The sequence below is a fragment of the Solea senegalensis genome, linkage group LG16 (assembly GCF_019176455.1).
Source record: "Solea senegalensis isolate Sse05_10M linkage group LG16, IFAPA_SoseM_1, whole genome shotgun sequence".
NCBI classification, from domain to species: Eukaryota; Metazoa; Chordata; class Actinopteri; order Pleuronectiformes; family Soleidae; genus Solea; species Solea senegalensis.
Window position 1 is genome coordinate 7810445 of NC_058036.1, and position 21901 is coordinate 7832345.

At 40.4% G+C, this 21901-nt stretch overlaps 1 protein-coding gene across 1 annotated transcript in view; it reads right to left on the bottom strand.

Annotated features, from left to right (window-relative positions):
• The window catches only part of pacrg (PARK2 co-regulated), a 139741-nt gene extending 118256 nt beyond the window's left edge, over positions 1–21485 (bottom strand). Inside the window, exons 1-2 of the mRNA XM_044048262.1 lie at positions 21309–21485; positions 1592–1726 (exon numbers count right to left, since the gene is read on the bottom strand). Of these exons, the coding sequence (XP_043904197.1) occupies positions 1592–1726; positions 21309–21377 (204 nt within the window). The 5' untranslated portion in view covers positions 21378–21485. The remainder of the gene's footprint in view (positions 1–1591; positions 1727–21308) is intronic.
• Between the last annotated feature and the right edge of the window lie 416 nt (positions 21486–21901).

A 21901-nucleotide genomic window follows, 5' to 3' on the forward strand; every position in this document is an offset into this window, starting at 1 on the left:
TAATTCTCTAAAATGACAGATTAATACTGTAAATTTGCAGACATTTATCGTTAGTTTTATGAGAATAATTTGTTTTTATACGTTATAACTTTGTTATTTCACATGGGGAAAAATTTATTTTAACATGAAATTACTGTAAATAGACTTGGCTGTTTCCTAAAATAAATATTTTATTCTGTGAAATCACATAGATTAACTGGAAAGGTATCTGATTTTAATGTGTTTTGACATAATATGAATGTTATTTTACATTATAATTGGTATTTATCAACAATAATATACTGTAGTTTAATTGATTTTGACTGTAAAATGTAGTCCTGTATTTTTACAGTTATTGTATGTAGTTCTGTGATACGGTTATTTACTGTAATTTTACGGTATTCGTTTGGAAACTTTGCTGCCAGTGCTTTTACCGTTTTTTTACAGTTTTTTTTTTAACAGTGTAGGGTTGGCCACACTGCTTTTAAGCTGAGGCCATTGCCATAGTGCAATAATATCACCCCATATTATAATACATATTCATGTGTATTTGTATTTATTCACAACTAAAAATCCGTTTCAAAAACTGAGATACTGCAATACCTTTGCAAATTGCACAGTATTTACTTATTACACTCCTAGCCATTAATTGGCAAAAGAAAGCAGAACATTTCTGGACTTTAAAACGTTTGGGGAATGTTTTTCTGACATCTTTTGAGTCAACGCAAATGAAATAAATAAATAAATAAAGGAACCTCTGGTACATGCCTTTGCAAGGAAAGGAGAAATTAACACAAACATTCAGAATGAAAAGATATGTTAGGTTTCAGTATTTCTGTCGTTTCTGTGCGTAGACAGCATATGGAAGCCTTGTTTAAAGGAATACTTTACCAATTTGCATGTAGCTTTGTATTACTAGAATAGGGGTAGTATTTTTAAAACATTGTACTTCCCAACCTCGAGAAATATCTTCATTCTTTATTTTGTTACGTGCACTTTTTAGACCCACTCAAAGGGGGACAGGACTTCATTCCTAGAACGTAAATAGCGCCCGCCATCTTTGCTAACAGGACCAAGTGTCACTGGTGGGCACGTAACGAAGAAAAGAATGAAGATATTTCTCAACTCAGGGGAAACTGAGGTTGGTAAGCACAATTTTTCAAAAACACTACCCCTATTCTAGTAATACAAAGCTACATGCAAACCGTTGAAGTATTCCTTTCAGTTTTGCAGTAAAAGTTTGCTCAGCATCAGGGTGTTCTTTCTTATTACATGGCAAACCGATCATTATAATGGCCTCCACCAAGGTACAAGCATGTTTTTTAAAAGAAATGTGAGATAGCAACTCTTATTTATGAACACACCATTATTATATAAGAGTACAACACCTCAGAGTCATCGACATGGCTTAGTACCATGTTTTTCATCTTCAAACAAGCACTGGTGGATTCCAACATGTTATGAATACACTTGCGTCATGTGCTTGAAGCACACAGTGTTCACTGATGGCAAGTTATTGACAATATTATTGACCAAAAGGCCCCCGAGCAAAGCAAAAAATACCCAAAAACATAGACATTAGTCGGACCTCAACAAAGGGCTGTAACCCTACCTTCCAAGCAATGCGGTTTCCCTTAGAACTGTGCTGCAGTGCCATTGGAAAGTCTCCACGCTCATAGAATTTGCGAAAGGTGGTTGGTTTGGTAGGCCGTTCCCGGAAAGCCCCCGCAGACGGAGGAGCCGCCACCTGGTCAGACACAAAAGGCAAAATTAAAATGAAGGAAAAAGGGACAAAATGGAGAAATGTAGACCATTACACATACGCAGCAAGTAAGAGAGTTGTCTTATGAAATCAGAACTGACTGTGTTTTCTCCTACAAGAACAGAATGACTCCCATTGCCTTCTCTTAAGAAGTAATTCACTGAGACACATGTGTCTGCTTCTGTGCAGTGGCAAAACACAGTTAGTATGTACTAGTGTGCGAGTGTGAGAGAGAGAGAGAAAGATAGAGAGAGAATTGGCCCTGTAGCCAGAGGCACTGCCTGAGGCATTGTTAGGATCGCCTTTTCTCTGCCTCCATATTGGATATGTGCTATTACTATGGCCCAGAAAGCCAATAGGACTTCTATCACATCAGCTGCAGTTGTCGTAGTGTAGTGGTGGTGGTGGTGGTGGTGTTAAACAAATAAAAGTGGAGGAATAAAGATTTGAGGATTTGAATTTAATATGATCTTCTGCGGGGAAAACAAACAGACCAGTGTTACTATTCAAGTTTAGAAAAATGCCAAAAACAATGCTGACGTATGCAGCAATACAGAGGCTCCAGAAGACCAATTATCCAAAACATACCTGGAAAAGAAACCTACATAGTCTTGGTGGCCAACACTTCACAGTAAATGCCGTTCAAGTGGCAGCAACACATGTGCTTGAGGAATTTGGATTTATTTGATTGAAAACATTTGAGCTTTGGAAAACTTGTTTTAGCAGCTCTTTTCCCCCATCGCAGTGCCTTGTCTGAGTCTGGGGCCATCTGTGTGGCGCTGCTACAAGACTGGCAGATGTGTTGCTGTCATTAATCCACAGATTACCACCCAGTGAGTAACAGAATTCTGCAACAGCAGCCCACAAGAAGAGCAAAGTTGTAAAGGGACGTGTTATCTTTGACAGGACTGCTAAGACTGGTAGGGTTTAGTCCATTAATATGATCCCCCTCCCCCCCCATAGTTTAGTTCAGTATTTTGTGTTACATCAGCACTACTGTTGCCTGCGTGCTGCATACTTCAAAAAATACTCTTTTAAAAGAATTTTTATTCACAAATGCAGATGAGTTAAAGTAAAATCAGAGTTAAAGTTGCATGTGCGACGTGGCAAAGGTATCAGGGCTGAAGAGGAGAAACCCGAGGAGAAACTATTACGAGGAGTGTCTCTGAGCTCTCAGTTCATTTAAAAAGCATTAATGCACCATGGGATTGCAGCACAGTCATTTCAAATGGATTTGTTTGGAGAATTTGTCTGCCGTGCCGGGGAATTCAGAACATTATTATGCTGAATTAAATAAGCATAAGTTTGTACACCTGCAGGAGAAAGACAATTCAAACACAATGTGTGACTAACAAAAACACTGGAAGGCACTTTGATTTAACACGTATTGTACGAGCATGAAAGAAAACCTTGCAAAATAAAGATGTACCTTCTATCGTCTCCAAGCCCCATCTTTTATATTGAGTAATAATTTCACGTGCAATCTTGAATGGTGACTGCAAATTGTTACAGCAATTGTTTTGCATAAATGTGTAATAGTGCACTTCTAAAATAATCACTCATCAGTTGTTAGTCATGTCAGATTGCCTTAAACTTCAGTGCAAAACTTTTTAAAATGAACACAATATAAAAATTATAAACCTTATATTCAATCTTTCTTTATATTTCTCAGTATTAGTGGTGTTTTGATCTCATGTCACCTGGCGACATTCACTCACTGCACACAGGAAGTGGTTTGTTTTATGTCAAGACAAACGAGAGCAACAGCAACCATGCACGAGTTAAAAAGAGATGAGTGACAACACGACGACGCACCCAAAGAACAAAAACAACTATTTGACAAGATAAACACTTATTGGCCCCGGTTGCCCCTGTGCTGCTAGTGTATACACACCAAAGCTCCCACAGTCAGGTCTGATAGTATTACTTGACAGAATCTGTTTTCAGATGAAGGACACATAACACGCATAATAAAAATCCCTGCAGTTTTTATACTGCAGCTCTGAAACAAGAATATAAATATATATTTCGTTTTTAGATACAACATTTGTCTTTATTATCTGTTCGCGTTTGTCTCTGGTCTCGGTTCATTCCTCGCACTGCAGGAGTTGTTTTGCAGCCCTCGCGGTGAAAATAAGAAGCTATAAAGCTCGCGCGATCAGTGGCCGTGCCAGCCTGCAGGAGTGACAAAGCCCTCATATCCAGGTAGCTACGACGCCAGTTGAGGCACGTGGCACAGGGAGGCTAAAAATAGCTCAGACTGGGCAGCGGCGAGAGAATGAACCCAGACTGCGCTAACTGGCTGAGCAGCTTTTATGGTCAGGAATGATGATGCTGCAGTCAATTCTATTCCATGGTGTTCATGGCTGAGGTGTTGCATGCTTCACAGCTACTTCCCCTTTTTTTTTTTCTCCCCTGTCCATTTATGCTCACTTGCCAGAAAGATACACAGACATGCATGCTCAGTGACACATTTCCCTGTGACTAAGCTCACTTGCCAAAAAGGCTTTCCTTCTGCTATTGATGTAAGCTGGCATTCACAGCAGCTAAAGGAGAACTCTAATAGGTTTCTTGATGCCATATACCTTCGCCCTTCTCCCATTTAGCCTTCATAACATTCTGGTTTGAAGCGTCTGCATGCTGAGAGAAAAACTGCCGTCACTGAATCCCAGAGCCATGCTGGCTTAATGAACTCTAGAATTAGTTAATGGGTTCTGTTTTGTAGCCTAGTGAGACGCAGCATAAACTTATCAGTCAGGACATGACGAGCATCACTGATAAGACACGCAGGGTCCATGCTGTGAGTAACAACATCCTTGAGTTTTGTTTTATAGGAGTGAGCAAGGAAATTTGGGTTTATTCAATTTAGCATAGCTGTGCAGACGACGTCAACCGCTGCAGATTCCGTTAGTTCTGAACTATACTACTGTATTAGTCCAGTTCAGCTAAAGTCAAAGCACATAAAAAAGTCGGTTGTGCACAATGCTATGCAAACAATACAAATACTGTACATGTAAAAAATTCCTATTGTTATCGATCTTAAACATTTTAATTCATTTTCACTCATGATAGTGGTCATACCTTTTCCAATCCAAACTGGATTTTAACTCCCAAACACATTGGAATCATTGCATGGTTTTCCTTTCTACTCTTCCACAGTAGCTACAGTCAAGCATATGTTTGTATAATCCAAAATCCAGCCCTGTCCTAAAACACAGGCACACACACACAGATAGTGAAAAATGTGAATAAGGAGGAGTACAACGTCTCGCTTCTCAGTGGAGGCCATAAACTGGGCCTGTGAGGCGACAGACTACAGAGCAGAGATAGAGGTGGTGTAAGGCAATAAAGGGAGGAAGTGTCTGTTTTGTGAGCCCCTGGTGTACACATCAGGGAGTCATAACAAGGCAGTACTGGTCAGATGAGCTCCAGGCTGTCATTTCTCTCCTTCGCCTTCATTCTGCCTGCAGATCCGTTTCCTCTCTAATGCCGTTGTCCACTCCAACTGGCTCCACAGTAAACCCTAGTGCTGCAAGAGCCACAGATGCAATAACACACAGACATGCACAGCAGTCATGCACGTACACAATCACTCACACACTGCTCATGCTGAGCTCCCCGTGGGTGAGCCCCCGCAGGGGTGATTGAACACCAGCAGGGCCACACGCTCCTGTCATTTATAAAAGGTGTCGCTGTGAGAAACAGAGATGCTCCCTCTAACCTTATTAGTATGGCTAATGCCATGGCTCTTCTTCACACTGACACACAGAGAGTGGGTGGGGCAGTGAAGAAGCTCAAGAAAAAAAAAATGTAACAAATAAATTAAGACAGGCGTTTAAGTGGGAAGAGATAGGCATGAAGAAGCCGGAAAGGAATGGGATGGATTGAAAAATGGAGAGAGAACAGTGACAAACAGAGAGGAGACCAAAAGACGGAGAATGGGGGAGGTACGGAAGAGGGAGACAGGGGCACAAGAGGTGTGGCTCATCAATTCCGAGGGTGTGTTCTGTGTGGCAGGGCAGCTGCAGCGTGGAGGTGATCCATCACTGCGCCAGTGCCTCCAGCTCCATCGTTCTTTCTCATCTCTCCATTTCTCTGCCTCCATACAATGCAGCCATGCCAAAATACCTCTGACTGTCTCTAATAGATATCCAGAAGTGCAGTCAATCCACTGCCGACCCTGCATTATCATCATGACAGCACTTTCTCAAATGAGACCCTCGTTACGTTGCCTTATCCATCAGCTTTCTGCTCTCTGGTCTGTGCAGAAATGCACTTTTGTTGCTTTGCATTTGTGGGGGAACAAGGATGTTTTGTATTACCTGGAAATGGAAACAACAAAAGGGAGTAGGCATCCTCCTGCTTGCTCACCCTTTTCTTCCTCTGCATTTCACTGCCGTTCTCGCTTGAGAGGTTATTGAGATCCGACTTTGCTGTGGGAGGGAGCAGGGTGGGTGAGTCACAGAGGATGGAAAAGACAGACCAACGCTCTTCTGATAAGGTCAGCATGCCCATTGCTGCCGCAGGCAACAAAATTAGCTCTCTTTATTTACAGGGCATTTTCTGCCGTAACCGACCAGCTGCATGTTTTTGGGCCACCGGGGATACAGGCTTGGCTGGAGATATACACTTTATTCTGAACAAGAAATAGGAAGTATTTGTGTGCTATTCCTGCTGTGAGGGCATGTCTTCTTTGTGCTCACGTGCAGACGACCAGCCGACAGGATATTTGTGTATACCCATTTCCTCTGCGTTGCAAAACACAAGACTGGTGGGAGACCAATTCCTTTCAGGGGAATATATCTGCTATATTTGTGCAACACTCCATTAATTTCTCACGACCAAACAGCAAGAAGCGCAATCAGTCTGCAAGTGAGTTTCATTATGTGCGGAAATTAGTCCCGTTATGAAAGACAAAGTCGGATAGAAACAAATGAGTAAAGAGTTCTCACTGGACAGGAATACTCAGACTGATGGAAAGTGAGCAACGGTAATTCTTTTGTTCAGAGCTCACAGGACCATAAAGGTGTGCTTGCATCAACCATATCGTGCACACAGGCACAAAGGCAGGGGTGTCTGTAATGAAGAATGACACTAGAGATGACACTACACACATTGTGTCACTACAAAGACGAGAATAAAACAGGTGACGGCTACATACTATTGAACCGAGTGGGTGAGAAATTGTTTAAAAATAACTTCAACCGTTCAACACCACCCCCACTGCTTTGTGGCCCCGCTAGTTTAACCCCATCACTTAAATAAGCAGCATAGACACAGAGAAACATTAACGAGATGTGAAAGAAAGTTTGAAGTGATGTGAGATGTGAGGACTTCATGTGAAAGAGGTTAGCGAGGAAGGGAGCGAGAACACAGAGTGTTTTTCCTTCTTCTGTGCGGCTCACTTATCTGCGAGGCAGCAGGACAGACTTATGCTTACAGAGGTGATTCATATCACCAAACCACAGTTGAAATGATGGCACAGCGTGAATTAGCCTGAATGGCAAAGGCAGAATAAATGACCTCACTACTTGAACTAGAACGAACAGGAAACCACAAGCACTGAGTTGGTAACAAAGTTAAAATAGACATACGTAGTGTTTGACACAACACAAACAAAGATGAGCACCTATACACTAATATAAACAATGCACGCACAGATATGCACAAATGACCATCAATTTTACACGTGTACACGGGGAGGACATGCAAACTCCATGCAGAAAGAGCCTTGGTCAAACCCGGGATCGGAACCATGTGGCCCCACAAACCACCATATCATATATGCAAATAATGCTAAGGCCATTCTACTTCTTGTAAAATTAACTCACTATAACTAACAATTGTGGCACAGTGACAACATACAGTACAGGCCTGTATTTATACAGTGCTTTTCTAATCTTGATGACCACTACAAATGTGCCAATCACCCATTCCCTCGCTCACTCTGCCACTGAGCTACCAATTACCCACAAGTGATTTCAAGAACCAGATAGAAAACAGATAAAAAGGGTTCAGGTAGGTAAGAGGTAGTCAGGTGATTATGATAGGAGAGAAATTCTGAGGAGACTGAATTGGTGTGGACTTTTTTAAATTACCTTCAGCCAATCACACTGACAATTGAAGATGAGTAGTTTTTTTTTTTTGTCCCTCAAAGGAAAATTTGTTCTTTAGTTGGCGGTATAAGTAATAAAAAATAATAACTTCAGTTACAGCGTGCTAGGACCCTCATAGATGGGACAACATAGACACAGCATGGCCAAAAGTGACTTAAACAATCCCAAATCAATGAAACCTGGTGCAAATGTTTATATGTGCCGAGGCTGACTAGTTCTTCTGGTTTAGTTTTTCAAAGATGAACATAGACCACTGTCGCTTTGATGGTAAGGAGAGTCAATTCTTCTCACACAGACGCAGCGCGTACGTGGCGGTTCCATACAGTGTCGCAGTTCATTGTCATTCTTTGCAATTGACTGAGCAGCGGAGCAGTGTGCCCCAGGCCTAAGATTGGAGACAGAAAGTCTGAGGCTGGAGATAAAGGCAGGACCACTATGGTGGTCGGTGCCAAAGGCAAGATCTTTGTACAGACTTGCAGTGACCCAGGTCAAGCAGGGGGGTCAGTGCTGATTCATGATCAGTGGTAAAACACCTCTTGAAGTATTTCAGCAAAGAGAGTCAACTGAAGATGCTGATGTTTTGGGGTTGGTCAGGCCAGCAATGACAAATCAAAAAGTGGTGACTTTACATCAAGAGCTGGTGTTGGTCGGACTTGATCAGGGGAACATGGAGCGGACTTGACATCAGCTTCAGAAACAGAACTGGGAAAATCCCAGGAACAGACAAGACATTATACAGGACCCACGACTCAGAAACACTCATAGGAATCAGAAGTGCCATACATTATTCACGGGTGGTGACGAGTTTTTAACTCAAAATAAGATCTATCCAGCAGCGACTGTGTGCATGGTAGTGCGTTTGAGGCTTTCTGTGCCCTGATGAAGACACACAATGATAGGTAGGTACAGTAAGAGTCATACAATTACAGGAAAACAAGCCTTGAGATGGATGGGTACAAGGCGGCAGACAAGAACACAGTGGAACATGAATGTGTAACTGGTGGAAATGGCTGGTAACTACAGTTAGTGTAATGAGAAAACTGGCTCCAGGTGTGAGTGGTGGCATCTTGTGGCTGGAGAGAAAAATGGCAGAGGATGAACAGAATAAGCCAAAGTGCACAGTATCGGAGGAGCGGATTGGGTGCTTATTTGAATCTTTTTCAACATGTCACATTTTCTGGTGCATTAAATCATTGTGTGCATGTAGATGACCGTGTACGTGTGAAGGCAAAGAGAAGCACGCGCTCTGGTCCTGGCTGTTTGGAGAACAGGGTACACACTGATCCAATGCTCTGTCTTTACAGCCCCAATCAGAGACGACACCTGAAGATATTAAAGCACTGCGCTGGGCCATGAAATTAATGAGACACTGAAGAAAAACTACATCCCTGACTGGCTTCAGTTGCTGCTTCTGCTTCTAAGAACTGTTCTCCCAATTTTAATTCACCAAATAAGTAGCTTTTCATCAATAAAAATAAATCTTCATGACTGCATTTCATTTATGGCAGACTGAAAAACACATCATAGAATATTAATGCGCCTAAATTCAGTGTACAACATTTTGTCGTAGAGTGGCTATTAGTGCTGATCATAACCCGGAGGAGCTGCATGACTCATCCCAAACTTGAAATCGAAGTTTGAAACAAATAGACAGAAAAGAAGATGGAAAGGCGGGGTGGAACATCGGAAAATGTTGTCATCGTCCACTTTGTACATACAAATATTGCACATTATACATTATTGCAAAGCTGTGGAAGGTTTGATCGGGGAGCAACATACTGGTCCACAAGGGGAGAAAGAGGTAAAGGACACAACCAGAGCAGCAGGAGGCCACTGATTTCACCACATAGCCACAGAGAGCAGAGAGGACTTTGCCTAATAACACCGCATATATCTGCAATTGCCACAGGAAGTCTAGCATAGACAGATCCCTGAGGAGTAGAGGGAGTCATGGGGAGATAAGCAGCCTGCACATGGTAAGAGATGCAGGTTTTATGTCTGATATGGGAATATTGTTTAACAGAGAAGCACATTATCTTGGTGATTACTATGTATTGCGAAATGAACCTCAGGCCGTCGGTCATATCACACACCCAGTGTGAATATCTATTCCTGAAAATCAGTTTTACTGCCTGAAAGGCTGTCTGTTTAAAATGATGCCTGGGGTTCAATTACAGAGAGACCAAGTTGAGACGAAACTTGACCTTTACACAAATTAAACTGGTTGGTGAACGGAAGTGAAGGCTATATCACAGCTAACGGATACACAACACTCTGCAAACTTTACTGCATGAACTGAAGAAAAACATATAAAAAAACACAAATAAATAAATAAATAAATAAACATACACACTTTCAACCCGCTCTCTCTATTGACTTTTGTGTGCAACAAAAATGCTTTCTAATCCAAAATGTGTTTACTCCACAGAATAAGAGAGGGAAGGAGCTCCCAGCAGAGGTTGTTACAAGAAACTGTGAATGATATAGTATATTAAGCAGAGGTCTGGTATTGAGGCTTCCTGCTGGGATATTGCTCTGAATGATAGTCCACTCTTTGGATTAGCCCAAAAGACCAAGACGAATAAAGCTATTTTCCTACAAAAATGCCTTGAAATCAGGCGACTTCTTAGATGCATAAAAACCCACACTGTGCTCGCTGCATCAGCCCAAAGAGAGAGGGACTCTCACAGAGATACATGGACACATAAACATGCAAAGAAAAGTATATTATACAAAGCCATGCCAAAAACATTTTGTACAATTACTCCAGAGTAGTGATGCACGATATGAAAAATTTCAACCGATACCCGATAATTTCCTGCTTGTCACGGCCGATACCGATAACTGATAAACTCATATTTAATATAATCTGCAGTTTGTGCACGAGGCAGTGATGAACAAACAAAATGCATCCTAAAAAATAAAGTGAATCATCAACCAAAAGGTTTACAGAATTATTATTTGAGATTTTTCTGAAATCTTATAGTTCAAAATAAGAAAACTTAAAATGATTTCGACTTTCTACTCAACATTTCTTAACCTCCCCCCAAACTATCTTTTCACTTGTCTCTCTGTCTAATGTCTACATTGTCTTTTCTTTTTGCTCGGTGAGGACATAAAAAGAAGCATCTCTGCCTTGTGTGGCAAGTTATGGATGTGTGCGGCAATATTGACTCCGTTCACACGATACTTTCAGTCGATAAATATTGTGCATCCCTACAGAGCGCATGATGTGTGAAAGTTCTGATTTATTTTGGGTTTATCAATCTTGTTCATCTCACCTGTCCATACACTACATCTATCCAATCACCCCTTCCAGTTTGCTATCTAATAAATAGTAAAGTTCTTTCTATGCCACTTCCTCGAGCTGCTGCAACTGCTATAACTGTTTTAGTACTGTGGCTTACCAGTATAAATCGGGCAGTTCTAATGAGCGAAATTCTTGAAAGCAACCATGTATCATCTTCATCAGAAAGTTTAGACAACAGATCCCACACACACATCATGATTAAATGGGTACATTACTGTTTTTAGGCAAAAGTTAGATTTGACCTCCCAAGATCAATCTGAACAGCAAAATCCCTTTAATTTGATCATAAACTGAACCCTCATCTATTTAAGAGGTGTGCTACGTCATCCTCTTCCTCCCAAATCACATTCACTCTCCACGCTTTACCCTCTACTCACTCTAATTCGCCCTCATAAAAAAGGCTGCCTTCTATGACTCTCCTTGGCTTGAATTTTTATGCCTTTTTGTGGCCCATCTCAAAGGAATGTTTTCAAGGTAATGTGATGATGACCCTTAGACTCCTCATTAAATTACTCTGTTTCACAGCATCTACTAAATATCTAAAATGTTAATGTAGAAATACAGCCAAGACGGTGTAGATGACCTTAAAAAGTAGCAGTTTTCTCATCTTTGTCAACTAAAAGGTCATAGTAATGCGGTAACTACCTCATTCAGTCAGTCCGTCCAAACAAAGTCGGTTAGATTCGACAACACTAAAGAGATGGGTGTCAAGAGCGACAGACTGAAAGTTGAGCATCTGTCACAGTGCTGTACCATTTGGCTGAAATCAAAGGGAGATGAGGGCCTTCAAAGGACGGGCAAAGCTGTGTCTGAGGCCAGACATGCTCTGGTGTGCTCCACAGATAAGGGCCAAGAGGTTATATTGGTTTTCTTCTGTCTCTCCCTTTGTTCTCCTCTGACTTAAGGGAGAGGAAGGAAGAGAGAATAAAAAGACCGGGGAAAAAAGGAGAGGCAGAGGAGGAGTGGGTAGGCAGAGGATAAGTCAAGAACAGGTTGCCTGTCTCCCTCTGTCATAGAGCGCCATGTTGATCAAACACTCGTTAGTAGAATTTGCTTGGTGTTTCTGGACAGCTGAAGTAATGAGCGAAGGTGGCCGGAACAGAGGGGGGTGCCACGCCGTAATGGGGATCATCTCTGGCAGCCGAGTATTCTGCCTTCCAGCCCTTCCTTGCCCTCTCTAGCTGGCTCTAGCAGAGTCATCGCCTCTAGCATGTCTTCAACGGGGAGCACTTTGACTCAGCTGGATGCGTGGCATGAGCTAAATAGTAAAGCAATCCTCAGGGGACTTCTGATGGAAATGTACAAACTACTTCAAATCTTAAAGGGTTTGTAGGTTTGCTTTCTTGGCACCAGATGAAGAACCCCAGCGCCCCAGAGCATCATCTGTGAAGTTTGCTGCTGTGCGTTTTAAAATGCATTCAGTGTGCATTTGTGCTCTGACCTTCCATCCCTCTTCCCACAATATTCCCTTCAGTATTCTGAGGGAAAGCATTGTGTATGTTTGTTTTCTAGCATTTATTAGAGGTTCTGTTTGTTCTGCACCATTAATGCATGCCAGACTTTGTCAGTGTCCTTGCAGTATTACAGACATACAGCCCATTTTCATCTCAGTGCTGGTCAGCAGAATTCAAAAGGTCAGGCCAATGTTATTGCTTTGATGGTAATGTTAAAAGATTCTCAAAGTGTGTGTGGAAAAACAACAGCCAACATTTGGTTTTATTGAATTGGAACAACAGCGTTTGTCAGATACATTGATTTTTCTGCTACTGGTTCCCACTATATTGATGTAGGCAGAATGCAAGCTGCCATATATGACCCCGCAGTCAAGTGTATAACACAGAGCACTGAGAACAGCCCATTCTCCTCCTGCAAGGGCAAATTAAAGAGAGGGCTGATAATGATGGAGGGTGGGTGAATGCTGTCAATTTAATGCACTTTAATCACAGCCTCATTTAGATTATTTATATAGCTGCTTAGGCACACAATTAATAAAAAAAAAAAAACGGAGGATGGGGTGTGTGTGGTTGTTATAGAGAGTTTGACAGAATTAACAAAAAATGTAATAACAAAACTAATTGAATAGGTAACATACAATAAAACAATACTGCTTGAAATAAGCTTGAAGATTAAAAAACAACATATTTTAACAACCTATGAACATGATCTAAACCACATAACACAACAAGTAAATACAAAGTGTCTCCAAATTTAAATTTCAGTTTTCTTAATTACTTATGGGCATGTTTTGGGTGTAATATGCAATGGACCTGCCTGTAAGTGGAGATATAATTGCATTCTAAAGATTTGTCAGGTATTAAGACAGAATGGTTCTCTGCAGAGGAAATAGCATTGGGTAGGGAAAAAAGCAAGTGTATGAATGCTGTAGACTAAAACTAAGGTTATTGTTGGTCAAAAGCATCCATTTCATACCAACATGCCCTTACATTAAACCACAGCCAGTGCCCCTCCATTCAAGAGGGACACTGCTCATAGAAGAGGCATAGATCTAAATGTCCTCTATGTTAGTTATCACATGACATAGGGCTAATTAACTGCAGCGGGAAATAGAGGCCCTGTAAGGAGCAATAAACAGTCTCCATTAAAAGCCGTTTAATTAGAACACAAGCTACAAGGGCTTGAAGGAGAACATAACAAACAGAGTGGCCAGTGTAATTGTCAACCAACCTCTGTGGGAAGCAAACACAATGGAAATCAGTAGAGCACTTCCTATAAGGTCATGATAGAATGTTGCGTAAGTACTTCTCCATATCTGACTGAAGTTTTCAGATGGTGTTCTCTCCACCACCGCGAAAAAGGTCACAGGCATTTCAGGAGTAATGCACTTCAGATAGCATGGGCATCAGAGAAGCACGACGTGCAGAAACTTCTGCAAGCGTGTTCTGCCAAATTTATCCTTAAACGTACAGCGGGGTCACGCACCGCACTGGACACACTGCAGATAAAATTATGCTTCCACAGGATCAAAGCAATGTCCCGAAATCAGCATTTCAAAGTCAGCCTTTGCTTCCATTTTAGGATCACTTTTAATTAACAACATTTCATTGATTTAAAAAAAAAAAGTGTTGAAATGTGCTCCTATTTGGTCTTCTTTTTATGCTGCTTTTAAAGTTTGGAGCAAAGCAATCATAATCGACAAAGTTGTGATGAAACTGTAATCTAGTGTGTCGTCCACTCAAGGCCTTTAGGCTCCATGGTTGATCGATAGTAATAGAAACGCCAACAGGCCTCCCGAGTGCGTCGCCAATTTAACCTATTTTACCATGACTCAATTCTTCCTCTCTCTTCAAATAACCTAGCTGCATAGCTGGATGAACTACAGGCCTCCGGTGCTGATAAGAAGAATGTGCAGAAGGAAGGAAAGGTGGAAGCAGGAAAAATAACGTGTGTCTGCAAGCACTGCTGGTTTATGTGAGCCGGTCTTCACCTTAACATCCAACAGCAGATAGTTGATCAATTTCCTTTTACTTGCATAAGCATGCTTCGCACACAGCACAGACACAAAACCCCGCAGCCGGCTTCGTGGTCAATTTATGTATCATGCTGGGCACATTATGAGTTCCTTTGGCAGATAAATGTGTTCGGAGCGATGAGGAAGAACGATCTCGACTGCAAGTGAAAATAATAAATAGACAAATTCATCTCCATAAAAGCTTTCAAGGATTCAGTCTTGGTCAGCAACTTCCCCGCTTTCCATATAACTGACAATGGGGCGTATTTGTATTGCAAACTTGTGATCTTTTTAATCCCTTCTGTGTTAATGTTCAGTTTTGGATGATTTTCCCACCCTTATAGTGTTTCAGTGGATAGAGAAAAAGGGGATATGAGAGAATATGCAGTTCTTAAATCAAGCCTGAACTCATACACAACACACTGTTAGACAAACTATTAAATCTAGATTAATTCTAAATGCAATCCAATTTAAGACGGCATTTTAACAAGGTTTTTATTGCATTTTAAAGCAAGATTACATTTAATTAGATCACACTGAAATCCTAGACTGCTTCAAACCCTAATCAAGGACCAATTCTACACTGAGACTCGTTTTATTTGCAAAGATGGTTTTATTTACTAAAATTACACTCGAGGGGTAAGAGCCACAAAGGCAAACAGCTGAGATGTAAATCATCACATCTCTGGCTCAGTCTGCTATAATACAATTAAATAGTAGTGTATACAGTATGATATGAAACCTCTTTGTTATTGCCTTATATTTTTTTTTTTTATTTCATCGATTTGGTTGAGGATTTGTAGATACAGTAATTGTCTTGTAGCCTTTTGTTCCTATTTTCAGAGTAAAATGTTTTCATCTTCAGGGACCAGTCTGAATGAATGAAGGTTCTGCAGGGAAGCGAGAGAGAGAGGGAGAGGGAGAGCAGGATAAAGACAAAGAGGCAGACAGCAAGGGGGCCAAGAGATCTGCTCAGGTAAATAATGATGATGCTGTGGGAGAGGAACAAAATAAGATATGGAGGTCACGTTTGCTAGCATGGAGTCTCCATCTGTCCCCCGGGGTTAGTGGGGTGAGCCTGAGATGACAGAAGGCTCGGGGGAAAAGGGCTTGGCAGGTTTGTGGAGAGGGTTGTAGCAGACTTGGGGACGGTGCTTGCCAGCTCCATTTTTATCCCAGAGGCCAAGCAAAAAGTAAATGAGGTGTGCTTGATATAAAGGCAGTCCATTGGCTCAGCAATCTGCACAGCCTCGCTGCACGAATGCTGAGGTTGGGATCAGGTGTCGTTTGTATCGATTTGGCCTCTCAGGTGAACTGAGCAATAGAGAATCTTACAGAGGATCGTGTTTGTGCTCTTGTGTGCGTGTGTTGTGATGGTGTACAGACACTTAGGACTGTCGTCTGGTTTTTCGTGCCTTGTCATTGGATGAGCAAACAGGCTATGTGACATTTAAGACCTTTGAAATTTACCCAGAGACAGTCGTGCATAAAAACATGTTGAGGCAAAAAAAAAGCTGAACAAAAAGGAGGAAACTTTACAGGATGTGTTTACAAACAGCCGACACATTACAGACAACAAAAATCCACGATGAAGAGCTACGGTCACAAAGGGTCTATAAATCAATTACATCTTATTTATATACCTAATAGTTAACGATGAAATAGAGAAATTAAATAAGCTAGCCTGGTTCAACATGTCTAAATCACATCAGAAGGTCAGTGTTCACATATACACTTTTCATTTATGTCACCCAACACTGCGCAGGTGTTTACTGTCACCCCTCTATTATTATTTTGTGTCACTGACCTAAAAATGACACAGAAAATAACACCTTTGTTCTCCTCTCAGCCTGAAACATGAGGTGACGACTTCCCATCAGAATGTAAAGTGTATCTTTCTTTCTTCTCTTCCAATGCGTAAAGATGAATCACCAAAAAAAGGATGGGGGGGGGGACTAGGTGGGTTCAGGGCCTGTGCTATTGATTCAATTTCTATGACCACAAATACTTTAAAGCATAATAAGCCTATGTTTCAAGTCCCCATTCCCTTTCAAGGCTTGAAATGGCCTTGTCGCTACCTACAAATCACAGCTCTCTGCAAAGCTGCCCTCTCTGGAGCGATATGTCAGTGACCACAGGGGAAGAGGGGAAAAAAACAGAAGGCAACAGACACAAGCAAGCCTCTAAAAATGTAATGGTTTTTGTTGAGGATTTAGCCAGTGGTATACAGCAGGCTTGTGAGTATCACTCTTGCTCCATACATAGCCATATCGTCTGGGGAGACGGTGAATGTTAAAAGGCTTTGCAGAAGCCTTTTCGAGAGGGCTCTTGACAGGAGATTTGTTTATGACCTTCAAAAAAAAGAGGAAGAAGTCAATGATAGCCCTGACTGCTTCTTTTGCATCTCAAGGAAATCCTTGCCATAGAAAATGAGAGAGGAGCAATTTCAAGTATTCACTGTTGTCCTCAGAAATATGCACCAATTCCACTTGTATTTATCACGTAGAGTCACTTCTTTTAAGTACAGTATAAATGTAACAAGAACTCATAGGATAAGGAAGGGAGGCCTGGTTACAGTAAAGTGGGTAAACAGTAAACAGACACTCCTCAAATTTCTTTTGTTTAATTATTGCTGACTTTATAAAGGGATTTTCACCATATTCCTGACAAATAAGATGACATGGTGCAAAGATTGCATACACCACCCCGTTTGATAGGAATCTCCTACTTTACAGAGAGACTTTCTGATGAAAAGGCTGGTGTTTGTAAAAGAAAAAGTGGGTTAGAGATAATTGCCTGAGAGATCAGACAAGTGAGAGGAAAAGAATCCCACAACCTGTCAATTTAAGAAATGTGACATGCTTTATTCCTCAGCAGTCAAAACTGCAACAGTGCCAAATGAGAATTAAAATGCAGGAAAAAGGGTAACGCGTTCAACGTCACACATACTGTGTGTCTTATATAAACAACGCCGCAAAAACAGAGCAAAGCACTCGGAGTGAAGCACAGTGAGAGCTGGTCGTGGCAAGGTGAACAACTTCAACTTCAACTAAAAAGTGATGTTTAGGAAGCGTTCAGGGAAGTGAGGCTGACAGCCTTTGTTGCAAAGTGAGCACATGTAAAACGAGCTGGCGGGATACAATATCTAGTAAAGATTCTGATCTACAAAGAGTTTGTGATAAAAAAAAAATGAAGTGATGGCACATTTCAGATTGAAACAACAGTAAATAAATAAATGAGTGAATAAGCTGATGCAGTAATGTCGCTGACTAAGAAATGTGTCAGGTAGCTGTTAAACATTTAACAATTTCATCTTTATTTTTCCATTTAGACAAGTTAAAAGCTACAAGATTGAAGTAGGATGTTCATGGTAACAGCAGTATTAGTGTAATATGTATATATACACACACACATATATAAACATACATATATACATACGTATACATATATACATACATATATGTATACATGTATACATATATACATACATATATGTATACATGTATGTATGTGTATATATACATATATACACATACATACATATACATATATATATATATATATATATATACATATAAATATATACATACATATATACACATATATATATACACACATATATATACACATATATATATACATATATATATATATATATATATATATATATATATATATATATATATATATATATATATATATATATATATATAGAGAGAGAGAGAGAGAGAGAGAGAAGTTTCTGACAGGGGCAAAAAGAAAACTGTGCAATGTTTCGGAAACTAACATGCCAACGTCACTCGAAGTGAACGATGATTCACGACTCACAAAACCCAAGACGAATTGAAATGTAGTTATTGTTAAAAAAATTACACTGTTATAGTTAGAATTGCATTTCATATTTTTATTTGAAAATTGCTTTCTCAGGAAGCAATATTGAAGTTATTTGTATGGCTAAAGCAAAAACATTTATTTGCACAGCCAATTATTAAAAGAGAAGTGAAACATTTGTTGTAATATTGATGTTTCTTTCAATAAATTTTCTACTCGACACATTGTTACAATTTTGTGAGAGTCGGGGGTGGTCTGTTAAAAGTTAAGAGTTGTTTTCATAGTAGAAGCGGGAGGGGGTTTGAGTTTGGTCTGTGTCACCCAAATCAGCTGTTGCCATGGTTACTATTAGTTGGCAGCTTCAGGTTAGCAAGAGAATGTAACATGTAGTCGAGATCCTGACGTTATTTTGATCGACATTCAATTTATAAATTGAGATCGTAACGCCCCTAACAATGAAGCTTACAATCAAAAAGGGAACTGTTACTCTGATCCACACCTACCAGTTACACACATCTTCTCCAAGCTACAAGAAGAGTTTTTGTAGTGGATTGATTTTATCCTTTTTCTGTTCTGTTAGGTACACAATCAACCAAAGGGTCTCTGATTGTTGATTTGAATCATTTTAGGGCCCAGAACACAAAAATCCATCACCACAGCCATTCCTGTGATCTGCCACATCTACCTGAAGACAGTGGGAGGCAACATCACTGACTGATGGTGGCAAAAAAAGTGTTTCATACATTATCCTTTTTTATTTGATCACTATTCATGCAAAGATGGTCTCTTCCACAGTTCAGCAAATACACAAAAGTATGGACCAGTGTGAGAGGAAAACAGTGAATAAACTTGAACTAATAATGTACAAACACAGATCATCTGCCCCGGATAACACTACCCCTCATTTGTAGTAAATAATCCTCTTTTGGCCACACAATGCAGGATTCACTGGCCAATTAACACAGTTCAATAAAGGCTAATATCTCCTGCTGTACAAACCTATTACACTTTCCTCATCCATCTTCATTCACAGTAAATAAGAAGATAAACTGACTCGACTGTCCTTGGAAATACATGTGCGCTTTCAACACAGTAGTAACAATCCAGTATAAAATGACTCCACAGGTCGCCTGACTAACACAAACCATACTCTGTACTGTTCACTGTTAGGCGACCCCTAGAAGTCGTGGTAATTGTGACACACGGTCAAAAGGGAGGAATTGATTATATCATATATGGAGCGACAAGTCTGCATTAGGAAGAAGATAAGTTTAATACCATCCTTATTTAAATCAGTATTTCCATACTGTACATATTGTGCTTCTGCTAAATACAGTACACTCTACATTGTATACACTATTTCTATTATGATTACGCCACATAATCAATCATACACTGATGACAATTTAGGTTATCCTTATGAGAGCACTTATTTTAGCCCAACCCAGAATCTTTTCCTAAATATAATCAAGTAGTTTTTGTCCCTACACTTAACAGTCCCTCTTCTACTACATAGCCACACACATTTTTATGTTGTATGATTCCAGTGCCTCTTCCACCCTGGCCCATTATATCTAAGGATAATTAACCTCTATGGTTATTTGTTTGTTCCAGAATATGACTGAGGGGCACCAGAATAAAAATAAGTGAACTAACTTGTTCAGAATACACACAACTCCACCACAAGCGTGCCTGTCCATAAAGCATGCCTTTTTCATGTTAATGTGGTATCTTTGAGGCATTATATATAAGAAAAAGACATTTGCATTTTTCTTAGCAAAAAGGAATTCAGAGTGTCTAATCATTGCAATACTGCTTTGGGATTCTAAAGGAGTTCCAACAACATAATTTAAGCCTATGAAATGTTTTGTATAATTTTAGAGTTTCCATCCAAGCTTGCCTGAGTGTAAGTTAACCACAAACACACGCATGGGTTTTCCTAGTAGTCAAACATAATGCACTCTTCCACTAAATCACAAACCTCAACCCTTACTTACTCTGACCATATACTTATCATAATTCTAACCTCAAACCTAAAGCCACGTCTTAAAACTATGAAAAAAACTTGTTTTTATAGTCTAAATTTGTCCTTGTAACCATAGAAAGACGCACATTCACATTACATAATTCAGAAACAGCAGAACTGTTGTCATTCCCTGTGAGGATTTCCCAGTTCTGCACTTGAGTTTCTCATGAAATATGACATGTCTCCTGAAGAAAAAGAACAAATATCTCTGTTCTTGCAGAGTATTGTAGGCCTCAATAATTATTATTTAATGTATTCATTTATTTCTGTTATTCGTTTCATTTTCAAACTTCCTCAGCTTCACTCTGATCACATACCCTGGTATATATAGTACAATTTCTGATTTTCCACCCGAGGAAGCTTGTACCACAGTTTGAGAACCATGGTGCTACAACACAAAAGTGAAACTCAACCTCACCCTGGGCCTGACACTTATTATTCTACTCCTGTCCAAGACACAGCTGCTTTTCCAGCACTGAATAAAGGGCTGTGAATACACCGTGTAATAATTTGACAACAGAAATGATGCAGCACACACACTGTGATGATATAACATTTATCTCATGCTGAATGAGTAAAAAAATACACACAATTGCATGTCCCAATGAGAAGAGACGCACTCTGTAGCCTAAAAATTATACTATTGTTATCAACCACAGGACAACCTAAGGGGGAACCTTCAGGTTCTCCCCTAGCCAAAAGCTAACGTTCCCAGAACGTCCTGGGAACCAGAAATTGTTAGCTGTTGCTGTTGTTAGCTCTAGAAGTTGACTGCTAACGCAACGTCAACAAACAAAAGGAGGCTCAGAACTTACCACGGAGTTCTTCATCGTGGCCTTCACAGTGAACGCCTGCGCCTGCAGCTCCTTCCTGTACCTCGGCATGTTCACAGGTGTTCCCTCTTTCACTGATTACCGGGGTTTGAGACCGAAAATGAAAAGCAATGTCGCAAAATGTTGCATCCGTGTGACCAACAGAACGTTGTTCTTTTTTTTTTTGGAGTGCTGGTTGCTATGATACATCAGAGACGCTTTGGAGTGGTTGCCGCTGAGACGCGCGTGCGTGTGCGTGTGCGCGCGCGCTCATGCGTGCGTGCGTGTGTGTGTGTGTGTCCATGGAAACCCCGTGGCCCTGCTGAACATGCACAGAGCAAACACGTGTGGTGGGTTAATCAGTGGAGGATGTTCACAATAAGCGTGAAATAGGTTGTACTTTTTTGTTGTTGTTATGTCCTTTGCCCTTAATGAAAAGTCGTCACATTTTAAAATGATTATAAAATTGTTGGTGAATGTTCATAACAATCAAATGAAGGGGAGAGCTAATCATCACTTTTTGTGATTATAAAGACTGGGGTTGTTAGAAGGACAAATTGTCTTGCTTTTGTCAAATTATGTGTTCATTCTTCTAA